Raw genomic sequence first — 12,474 nt, 5'->3', positions numbered from 1 at the left:
GCACTGCCTGAATTCTTTAACGCATTTCTACTTTGCATATTTTCATTTTTACTTAAATTCTTGAGTTAATTTATGACTAAGGTTGCCTGAGCTTTTCAGAAAATTGCGTTAGTTATGTATAATGTATTCAGACTGTCACCATTGAGGCTGAAATCTCCCATGTCTAGAGTTTTCTTGAAAAGAGTGCTTTCAAAAACTCTTCTAGCACATTTCACCTTTTATTATCATTATTAAACTAAAATTAAGAAAGGCACAATGTCTCAACTACTTGAAATTAATATTTATAGTCATTTTGTTGAGAAGTTTCTTAGCACTTGCTGGTCAGCACTTGAAACTTGGCAAGAGATGTGGCCCATTCCAGTCATGTGTCTGCTGCTGTTGTGTGAATAATTGCCTAAATGTGGCCTGTTCCATTAAAATCTAATTTATTTTCATTCTAAAACTTGATTGTGATCCTTTGCTCTGTGGTAATTACTGAATCATTGCTCTCATAAATTTAGATCATAAAATATTTGCCATGGTATTAACTAAACTGCACAGTAACAAGAAATCCACACGTTCTATATCTACCTCCCAAGTGGTGTTTGTCAGAAACAGATTTTGAAAATGCCTGAACACTGCATGCAACATTATCCACCTGGCAAATAAACCAAAGTCCCCTGCGGCAGATGATTTGATAGAAGCTGAAAAAGCATTTGACAGAATAGAATGGGACTATTGAGTTCATACATAAAACTTGTTTGTGCTCAGTATCTCGGTTGCTAATCTGGCTTCTCAGTTGTACTCTCACTTTCGCATCTGCAAAAGGCCCAGTCCTGGCCATCTGCAAAACAAGGTTGTCTCTCATCTGTCTTTAGCAGTCTTCCTTCTTCCTGAATAACCAGTATTAGCTGCTGCTAAAGAACTGAAGATGTCATTTGGCTGAAGTGGGGTGGATCTCAAGTCACCCCTGTGTACAAGTGATACGCTGCTGTTCCTTCAGAAGCAGAATCTCCAATAGGAATGTAGGGCAATATCTCATTCTTCTCCACAGTTTTTGTATGCAGGGTTATGATCCAGCTTAAAAATTTGGAGAGCACCAAAGGTATAGTTTTCTAAAGCACCCAAGTAACTTAGTGCACAAAGTCACCTTGAAATTCAAGCCACAAGGTGCTTTTGAAAATCTCTTCTGTAATTAAGAGATAACCACTGTCATTATTCTTTCATCAAAGTGTGTTGTAAATCTGTTCCATGCACATAAAATAATCGTAAGAAATTAAATTGCTTTGACATGTGCCAAGTAATGACTGTACTGTTCCTAATAAGCAGACTAATGTAATATCTGAAAATAAGGTAAAGCAGAAGCTGCATTTTAAAAATGTATCTTTCAGCATTTAAGAGGTCTGCACAGCCGTCTTCTGGTAGATATTTGATTTCTAAGCTCTTCGTTTATGTGAAATGTATGTTCCAAAAAAAAAAAGAAAATTCAGATATTTTCTTTCTGTAACTATTGAAAAAAAAACAGAACAAACCCACAACCAAATTTTATCTGAAGTGCTTTGGGCTATTCATGCTTAAAATTAGCTGGAACACTGAGGAAGGACAGCACTTTACAGGAGTATTTTTTAGCGATGCCTGTGAAGCTTTTGAGTAGGGCAGCATAGGAAGAAGGAGAGGAAGAGGAAAATTTTGCAAAATAGGTCCCAGCATGAACCCAGCATGGTTCTTAAACTATACCAGCTGTTTGCAGGACACACCTGTAGGCCTAAATGTGACTAGATATATTTTTTAAAGAGCTCAGCTAATAACAGGGGGTGATGGCATCAGAAGGACAAAAGCCAGTTAGAAAGCAAAGCCTTCCTGTTTAAAAATAAATAAATAAATAAAACAAATAAAGAAAAGCTAAACAGGGATACAAAGATTTTCAAAGGACATGAAAAGCAAGTCTTTGTGAAGTATCATTTCCTCTTTAAAAAGAAGGAGAGAAATTTAGGCTGTGTTTCAAAGTCCAGGTTTAAATATAGCCCTTATGATGATGCCCATGTATAACCATGAACCCAGCACAATATTATAAAGAATTAATACCTTTTTTATGGATGCGTTTATGTTCTCGTAAAGTCTGTAGGACTGTTTCAAATTCTATACAAAAGATCACATTCAGCACAAGTCCTGTGCATCAGTGAAGGTGAATGACTTGTGGTTAAGGAAGGATTTTGTAGATTATAGGGAAAGCAGACTTAAAAATGAATGCTTTTCTAGACTTCATTCACCCTACCTACCAAAAAAGAATTTCATGTATTAGTTATAAAGCAGATGTTTTTGACAAAATCTAATACAACTGAATTTCAGAAAGAAAATCACTATACTCAGTTATCTTACTGATAAATGAGTAAATAACCTTTGTTTTCTGAATATGAAAGTTTCTAGAAGTCTTAAAGCTTACGTACATGGATACAACTGTGATACACAGATACAAAGACCAGGAATTTGTTCTGATTTCCCATTTTCATTTTGAAAACTTTAAAGATTTTTTTTCCACATAAATTCTTCCAATTGAGTAAATTAATTTCCTCCTAAAATAGCTTTTTAACTTGTGGTTTGATTTTTACCATGGCAAATATTCTATATGTAGCATAAATTAAAAATACAGGTTGTAGTTCTACTGGTGACGTAACTGTTGCCTGATTTGTTACAATTTCCCTGGAAAATCTTGCATTTCTAGTCTTGTAGTTCATCATATTACGTGATTCATATGAATTGTGTGTGTAATCTTTTCTAATCTCTGTACTGCGCTCTACTAAATTATGTATTTCAGTGCCCTGTGCTTCACGGGGTGTTCTATCCATTTTATTTGACTGTTACTTGGTTCCATTTCCCGGAAATTCCCCTTCCCTGGATTCCCCTCTCCCTTTCCCAGGTCTGCCTCCCTGCCCATGCAGTTACTAGGGAACAACAACAGCCACAGCCAGTGGTGTACATTTAATGTTTGGCATTGGCTTTTGTACCTTTTACAAACTTTCATTTATGGTGGGGGAAATTTTAACTTATTTAAGAGTTTTGCCATGAGTTTTGGTTAATTAGCAGAGGACCAAAAGTAAGGAAGAGAAGCAGTTAAGGAAAGCTGTGGGACTGGCTTCTGCTTTTGTCTTTTCCATACTCATTTGTTGCCTGCTGCAGGGTTTTTTTCTTTTTAAAAATTATGATATGGTCAACATCAAGAATATTTTCTCATGGAAGATCAGCTTTCAATATCAAGTAGTTACAGAAAAATCAGTACTGACTATTAAATACCCAGTCATACTTAGAAATTTGTCTTCATTCATAAATTCTATTTACTCTAGGTTTTCAGTTCTTGTTTTAAAGAGAAAGAAACAGCCCTGTAAATGAAAAACAGGCAGGGAAATACCTACACTACTGTCAGGCTCCTGTGGCAGAGCATGAGGCTGGCAAGGGAAAGCTCTGCATCTTTATTCTTACTGAACATCTTCCCTTATTTATAGAACAGAAAGAATCCAAGAATTCTTTTTTTTCTTAATATCACCATGTTTACAGTACTAGTCCATGGAAAGATTTATGAGCTTGTGCCATGGCTGATTCATATTTCTTTCCTTGTGGATGTCAGTTATGGTTTTTGTGTGTGTAAGCAGTTGGGATGCTTGGGAATTCTTCTGTGCTTCTTGGTTAGATTGAAGCAATTCCCAGTCCTGCTCAGCCTTCCACTAGAGAGTATCTCACATTCACCCAAGGCTTGCAGTTTACTTGGGGAATCTGGGAGACTGAAATGTAATTTGTTTGATGAAGCGATGTTATTCCTGAAATGTGGATGCTACTTCCCAGGCAGGTGCAGAGGACTGCATAAAGGTACCACAGCCTGTTTTTTGTATTGTATCTCACTTTCCTTTGGCTTAGAAAAAAAAAGGTATTTATGGCATGGAATAAAGGAAATCCTGAAGTTTGGGAAATAAGATAAAGCAGTGCAGAGACATCTGCTTTTGAAGTACAGGTGACAAAATACTTCTGAGACTTCAGAAGGGATCCAAGTTCTGGTGTCGTCGAAGCTACCACTGAAAACTCTTTTCCTTGTTCTCAAAAGGTGCAAGAAAGGAGAAGTTGTAACTCAGTGTTACCAAGGGTTTTACAAAACCTTGAAAATTATCTGTGGAGTTTCTATAAACAGCATAATGAATGAGTCAGAAATCATAGAATAGTTTGGGTTGGGACGGACTGTTAAAGGCCATCTAGTGCAAAGCCCCTGCCATGAGCAAGGACATCTCCACCCAATCAGGTTGCTCAGGGCCCCTCCCAACCTCACCTTGAACGTTTCCAGGGACGGAGCATCTGCACTTTCTCTGGACAGCTCGTTTAAGTGTCTCACCACCTTCACTAAAGAATTTCTTCCTAATATTTAATCTAAACCTGCCCTCTTTCAGCTTGAAGCCATTTCCCCTTTCTCCTATCACTACAGGCCCTTGTAAAAAATGTGTCCCCATCTTTTTTAAAAGCCCCCTTCAAATACTGAAAGGCCTCAGTGAGGTCTCCCTGGAGCCTTCTCTTCTCCAGGTTGAACAACAGAACTCTCTCAGCCTGTCCATAGCAGAGGTGCTCCAGCCCTCTGATCATCTTTGTGGCCTCCTCTGGTCTCATTCTAACAGGTCCATGTCTTTTCTGTGCTGGGAACCCCAGTTCTGGCATTGATTGGACTCTATATTAAAGGTATCTTAAATTTGTTGCTGCCCTTCAACACGTTCATTCACTTGCTTTGCAGTTAGTCGTCGTGTTTATAGGTTGATACTATTGCCTTTAATACTACACAAAACTTGTTTTATTACTAATAGGTCAAATTAAGTCTTTTCCATATATGAGGTGCAAATTACAGACACAGGGCATTTCTTGCACCAGTGTTTCCCAGCAGTTTTGAAAGCTCAGCCAGTCTTTCTGGAAGAGGAAATCAGTCATGCACCTTCATTTAGGACTGTGTTTTAACTTCCCATGGTAAGACCTGAACTGTGAACCCCAACTGCTGACTGAGAACAGGGGTTTGTGCATGTGCATGACCTCTTTATTTTTCAGTGGCCAAGGAATATGAACCTTACTTCCAGAAAAAACTAGAGTGTGCACAGACTGCTGAGCAAAGTGCCAGATAAACATTTTTGGCTCCAAGCTCTTTTGAGCTCAAGTTCAGTGGATTATCTCTTGAAAGGCATACAGACCTGCAGTAAGAAAAAAGTGGATGAAATGAGAACTGTCAGAATTATTCCACCAAAAATGTGTGATCATGGCAACAATCAAAATAACTCGTATGTTTACACAGTGTTAAAAGAACTTACTGTTTACTCTTCAAAAACATCTCTATCACCACTGACCATTCCTCCATCCTTTTGACTAAAAGGCATGTTTTTTGTCTCTTATTTTACAGCAAGCCAGAAAGCCCTATGATGTCCGAGATGTTATTGAGCAATATTCCCAGGGCCACCTCAACCTGATGGTGCGAATCAAGGAGCTACAGAGGAGGTACATCAGTGAAGCCCAGCCTTGGTGTACCTGTAAACAGCAGCAGAAGGATGTTTGTAAATTGGGCAGTGATTGGGGTCTACGGATAAAAAACTAACGGGGGTAAAGGTGCCATATTGGCAGGACTGTGCAAAGTTAGGGAATATGAAATGGCATTTGTGTAAAGTTTTCTCTTCACACAGGGAGGAAAAGGCAAAAAGCTTAAAAATCTGATGATTGGGACTTACATGTATTACCTCAGTCCCTGCTAGCTGTGACTATAGACTGCAATCCCTATATGTTAGGGGCTGTGTCATACCTGGAGAGTGCAGTACTCTCACCTGCTCTGGTAGAATTGCACGTAAGAGCAAACTAAGAGATGACAGGTGCAACAAGAAAGCTGCAGAAGAACAAGGAAAAGACAAATCAATGCTGATCATGTGGAAAAGTGATGGGCATGGTAAAATTTTGCAGTGGTTAAAGAAGCTATAGAGCAATCTAAGTCAAATCCCATTTTGTTACTGTACTTTTAATTTCAAGCTACTCTTGAGCTACTCTCAATAAAGCAACTGCTTCACTTACAGGACAAACCAGAATTATCTGAACTTCACTTTGTTTGTTTGTGAAGAGGCCTCCCTGCTTCAGCTAGGGAGAGTGAAGAGGCTGGTTCAGACTGATAAAAAACAAAAATATTTTCTTTTTGTTTTATAGGTTGGACCAGTCCATAGGAAAGCCATCTCTTTTTATCTCTGTCTCAGGTAAGTTAATGCAAAGGATGTGTCTAAAACTAATCTGATGAACATAAAATTAATGGAAAATACTTGTTAAAATACTTCATTTTATTGCCAAATTTTGAAATAGTGCCAACTGGTTGCACTCTGAAGATTAAGCATTGCCAATAATATCTAGTCATCAACACTTTTAAATGAGGGTTGTTGTTATTTAGATTCTTAAAGCGCCAACTTTCACAATGTTGGCCCTAGTCTTTCTGAGACTCACCATATTTTCAATAAATTGGTGTGGTAAGATTGCAGAGTTCCTGTGAAATTGGTAATATTCACATAGATCTTTGATAGCTTTGAAAAGAGACTGGAAAAGGAGCACAAAGCACTAAGTTTGTGACAAGTGTGGCTAATGAAAACTCTCTGTTTATGTCATCTGAAAATTCATCTTTCTATATGTTTTATAGTGGGGAAAAAAAGATTAAATGTTACCAAATGTGTTATTCAAGTTGTCTGTAGAGTCCTTTGCATACTGGCAGATTGTTTTTAAGTGGCAATTAAAACATTAACTTAATTGGGAACATTTTTGCTTTCCATGGTTAAAGCATAAAACTAAGATTAAAAATGCCCTAAACTCAGGGCTATTAAAAGCCCTGGTGTGGGCCAGTACTATTAAAAGAAACAAAAAACTACTTTTAAGGAATGGATCTATCAGCCTGGTAAGGGTGTTCAGTTACATGGTGTTGGTGGGCTAGTTAAACACACCCTGTTGTGGTTTGCTGCTATTTTGTTATACCACCATATATTAATTTGAAAATGTTTCTTGTTCCACAGAGAAAAGCAAAGATCGAGGAAATAACACGATTGGTGCCAGGCTGAACAGAGTGGAGGACAAGGTAAGCCTCAGTTGAACAGGCAGTGAATGAGGACATGGTTTGTGACCAAACAGTGCTTGTTTCATAGGATGTGAAGGAAAATTCAACTTAAAAGAGAGTTGGATGCCTGGCTTTTCCAGGTGATGGAGCAGAAGTTTTGTCGCAGATTGCGTTTTTGGTTCTCATCATTTTAACAGAATAAGAAAAGGACCGGAATTTAATTGATTTCAGTCTCTTTTGGGACTTGCTTGGGGTTTTTTATTTTTAATTGTATATATTACATATATCTCAATGCTTTACTTCCTTCCTCCCCAACAGATAAAAGGCTCTGTTCCTTTAATACCTCAGCATATTATGGTGCCTAAGATTTGCCTTTGATCGTTGCTCTGTTGTTTACATAAGTCCACCTACAATTCCTCAGAGAGGGAAATAGCAAACCTTGTTCCATCCTGGTTTTCATTCCTTATGATAAATGGAGTTTCTCCTTCCAAGTGATGTGAATCCAGAAAAATCAGACTTGTTCTATAATCCCAAATTAACAGTTAAGTGCTTTGTAACCCTTTATTTCAATGCTTGAAAAAATAGATGACAGGTAGAGGTTGTGTCATTGTTAAAAAATACAGGTTTGCCTATGCTGGTATTTAAGAAAGAAAGGGGGAGTTAAGAAGAACAGTTTGAATCTTTTACTGATCTCTTAGAGTGATTTGGTGAGGGAGTGAAAGCATTTCTTTTCTTGAAGATTATTTCAATCATATATCTGACCTGTTCTTTCGTTATTAAGGATTGAAGCTTTTTCCTGAGGAAAAGAGCTTTCAGAGTGTTTCTTCCACTACTGGAAAATGTGGTAACCTTATGAAGGTTTTGTTCTGAAGAAACATCCAGCAAATACTTTGCAAACTAAAAGAGGTGTGGGCAATACATCCCAAGGGTTACAAACTAGCACCCTGATCTGTGTTGATTCACTGGTGACATGCCCGTTTCTTACATATTCCTCCTTAAATACTTCCATAAACTTGAATGATAGTACTCAGGACTGCAGTCTCCTGGAAATAACTGTGTTTTAAGGGAAACAGGTTTCTTTTGGTATATGGGGGGACACACAGGGAGACTGAAGTAGAAGAGAGGAAGGTAGAGTGCATTTAGCACAAAAAAGAATCACTGTGCAGTGCTCCCTCACATCTGTGGTTAATATGTGTTCTTACACATGGAAGCCCTTTCCAGAAAGTTTGGATTACATTTATTTATTTTCTCTCCATAATGTCAACTAAAAGTGTGGAACACTAGAAAATGTCTTGTGACTTGTGACAAAGAGCAATGACTTTTCAGTGTGGACAAATAATTCTCAAATGGCAGCTAAAGCAGCTTCTCAGTGCTATTTGTAAAATCTCCAGCGAGCCTGGGAAAGCCTTGGTGTTGTACAGGCTCAGAGATAAGCTGTTTGGGGGTTATTAATTACTCTTTTTTACATCCTTACAAATAAGTACACCGTGAATTTATAGTGACTGGGTTTTTATGTCTTGTAATGGGACTGTAAAACACTCCCTGTATAATTTTAGTATAGCTGGGTTAAATTTTAGCCTTGTTTTAAGTAACAGACCCTTCTTTCTTTGCAGTTGCATGAGGTCATCTGTGGTTTCAGAGCTGTATGTTATCTGCCCTATACAGCTAGTCCTATCTGCAGGAATTTTATCTGAAAGTAGCTGAAAGGCTAAAAATAGAGGATTTCAGTTGGACTCAGCAAACAGTGGTTAACATAAAAACACACTGGCAACACTAGAATCACATTTTTGCTGCAGCTGTAGATGGTGGCCAAAGCTAATTTTTTGGTGTTTTTGCTCTCAGAGATTGGCCCTCTCTTTCCCATAAAGTACATGTTGCTTGGTATGCTTTCAACGTACAGTTAAATCCTTCCTGAGCAAAGCACTGTATTAAGGATATTAGATGGTTTTTAAGGTGACAAAATATTTTAAACAGTTTCATCTCATTTGGTTTGTGAATTAGTTTTCAGTCTTGGACTTCAGGAGGAGAGATTTTCAGTGCTGCAGGCTAGTGTCAGCATCTAAACACCTCTTGTGCAATTGAAAAATCTCCTGTAAGTCAGAGGAGGAATTATGGTTCTTCATGGCAAAAGCCTGAATTTTCAAGTATTGACATCAGCAAAATGTTGTGTTTCCTTCTGTAAACTTAGGAACATGCTCATTTAAGGGAGAGTCCTGTAGTCTGTTCATCTTGTGCACTGAGAGAAACTTTGACCTTGTGATTTACGCAGTTTGTGATCCTGAACCTAAAGGTTGTTTCCTAACATGCAAAAGCCAAAGGGATGAATCACACTTGCAAGAACCTTCCTGCAGATTCCTTCCTGCTGAATGTTGTAATTTTGCCAAGACACTGAAAAGGTGGTTTTGTGAATGTAACTAGAAACTGCACAGCCTGAGAGGCCTTCATGAAAAGAAACCACGATCCAACATGTAATCACAGCGTATTTTGACTTTGCATAGTTCTCTGTTGCTTACCAAACTGAGGGTGGCAAATGCTGTGCTCTCCTAAAGGTGTCTTGCCGTGATGGGTGCAGGGGGCTGCCCACAGCCCACTCAGCCAGCTGTGGTCCAGCGGGAATGTAACAGCAGGAGTGCAGCACCCAGGCGGGGCTCACACACCCTGCCAAGTGCCAATGGTCCCAGAGTGTGCATGTAGATACCTCAGGGAATGTTGTTGAGCAGGATTACAGCAGCAAATCAATTTATTTGCGGTGACTAGCCTTCTCTTTTTATCCTTGAAACATCTGTGAGTGACTATTCAGCCTCCCCTCAAGGAACCTGGCCACAGCTGGCTTGCTACCAAGCTCAAAATCAAAAACAGTTTCTCCAGATGGGCCCAGCTGTGTGTGCACAGTGCCCTTCCTCCTCACACGGCACTCCTCATCCTCACGCCGCAAGTGCTGCCTGCCAGGGGCTTAATGCTGGGTGTGCCCAGCAGCTCCAGCCAGGAGCAAGCCCACAGTGCACTTGGGAAATTCTGTGTCCTGCCCTCCTATTTTCTTTTCGCTGCACTAACTTCAGCTTGGCTATAAATGACTGCAATGCTAGCTTTTTAATTTTCACATTAATCTGTTCTTTTTCAGCTTTTTGCCAACCATTAATTTAGCTATAACAGGCGCAGTTTGCACTTCTCAAGTAATCAACCAGGCTTTCTGCTTGGCTGCACTAAGGAAATTCAGACTTAAATATGGGCACTGCACAAAACCATCTAGACTATGCAGTGAAGGCTAAAAGTGGCCAGTCCCTGGACTCTTCCTGTTGTCCCTACAAACCAGACCGCCCCAGATGTCTGTAGGTCCTGCCTGTGGACCTCCCAGAGCAGAACAGCACAACCCAGATTTACAAAAAAATGTTAAAAACCATTCTGAGCAGTAGACATTATGCTCTCTTTCTCTTATTTTAAAATTAGGACTTAACGTTCTGCAATGATTTCAACACTTTAAAGTTTGCCTTTTAAGAATGTTTATAGCAATCCAAAGCAGTTTTCTGGGCATCCCTTCTTATATACTCAGGATTGGTCCTGTATCTGATGGTAAGTACAGTAGTAATATCAGGATTGCCAAGGTCATAACTAAAATCTTATAATAGTCCTTTTCAGTTACATAAAACTTTGGGAGTTATGCTGCCTGTTGCTAAATTTTGAACTGTAGAGATTTAAATGGAGATTTCTATTTGTACAGAAAATATGTGGTAGTGAGACATGTGACACCTTTTAATGTGAATCAAACAGTTTTGCAAGACAGTATTAATTACTTATACAGACTTACACACATTTTGCATGCTTACAGCTGAGAAGGTGAACCCTTATTTTCTAACCAGTACTAACCCAGAGAGCAACATAGAGATCATTGAATTTTTTCAGATTTACTTGGAAAGCAGATAGCACCACTTTTAAAATCAATTAAAACCAGATCTTTTACATGAAAACACCTAACCTAAAATAGGTGCTGCTGTGCTTGTTGAGTTGACTAGTGGAAATATGAACTGATCTTGGAAACCAAAGCTGGAAGGCAGTGTACTTCTCACAGGCCTTCTCAGTTCTGGTTATGCTGATTTGGTTTTCTGTCTTCCATCTACCATGTCTGTGAATGCTAAACATATAGAGGTCAGTTAAATTGTAAGGGTATGATAAACATAGGATACATTTTTTGCAGTGAGTGCCAACTATGTAACTTTTAAAGAGAAATAAATGCAAAGGCTTCTTTGAGTCGGCTTTCAAAAATGATAAAGACTGTATCTTACAACATTTATATATATGGTATGACATTTTCTTCCAGCTAAATAATTTTCTGTAATTGTTTCACCAGAGCATTTATGTTGCCCACACATGTGTTAGAAAGCAGTTTGACTGGAACCATGTTGAAAACAGTTCCAGTGAACAGAATGGCCATTGATAAGTCTAGGTCCAGTTTCTGACTTGATTCTTGGTCTTTTCCACTCTTGCTTTCTAATGAACTAACAGTTCCCTATTGCAAAAGGTTTCATATCTGATTCATTTATCTTACTGATTTCCTTAAAAATATATGAACTTGAGCTATACATTGCAGAGGAATCTCACTGTAATGTGAATAAATGTGCTATTTTATTGTATCATAAGGCAAATTGTAATCATGCCATTTCTAATAATGAACTCCCAGCCCATCCAATGCAGAAAAGTTTAGGACATGCTGCAGAGACCATTGAAGGCGACAGGTCATTCCTTTGACCTGAGAAGCCAGCATTTTAGCTTTCCCTTATTGTGGTAGGCAGAAGTATTAAGATTTATTAAAGTTGTGTGCCTTTGAGAGGACTTCTTCTTTTGGTTGTTGTGACATACTCTTGCTCAGCACCATGGATATGTTACTTTTATGATAGCATTTCTGTCATAAATGAAAATATAGATCTGTACCTATTTCTGTCTCATTCTTTGATGCTCCATATTTACAATCCTACCAGCACACATTAGATAGTTTAACCTTTTACTTAGAAAAGTGTTATCTCGTCTACATCTTCCCGAGTTCAAAAATACCAAGTTTCATGTTGACAGCTTGTTCACCAAAAATAATTCTTCGTGTGTGGCCAGCTTTCCAGTTTCATGTGAAACAACTGCATTATCTAACACAGGATCAAACCTTGGCAGGTTTTTCTTCTGTTTTTAGTGTCATTCTGTAGCCTGGGAACAGTTACCGTGCTTCCTAGGGTAGCAGAGCAATTAGTGAAAACTTCAGAAAAGCCCTTGACTGATGATGCCCTTGTTGCACATTTCGGCTTTATTTTTAATTGGATATAAATTGATTAATTGAATTTATTTGAATAGATATTGATGGTAAAAGACTGACAAAGAACCCCACAGTCTGGCCAGTGCTGGAAAGCAAGTTTGAAACCATCACT

General features: G+C 38.5%; 1 protein-coding gene across 1 annotated transcript in view; it reads left to right on the top strand.

The window, feature by feature from the left end:
* KCNQ1 (potassium voltage-gated channel subfamily Q member 1) overlaps positions 1–12,474 on the top strand; it is a gene marked incomplete at its 5' end in the record, with an annotated part of 336,754 nt that overhangs the window by 226,952 nt on the left and 97,328 nt on the right. Inside the window, 3 exons of the mRNA XM_082283617.1 lie at positions 5,396–5,490; positions 6,181–6,227; positions 7,026–7,087. Of these exons, the coding sequence (XP_082139743.1) occupies positions 5,396–5,490; positions 6,181–6,227; positions 7,026–7,087 (204 nt within the window). The remainder of the gene's footprint in view (positions 1–5,395; positions 5,491–6,180; positions 6,228–7,025; positions 7,088–12,474) is intronic.

Source organism: Coloeus monedula, assembly GCF_965178545.1.
Source record: "Coloeus monedula genome assembly, chromosome: 6".
Classification (NCBI taxonomy): Eukaryota; Metazoa; Chordata; class Aves; order Passeriformes; family Corvidae; genus Coloeus; species Coloeus monedula.
This window is presented reverse-complemented; position numbering and strand designations above follow the sequence as displayed.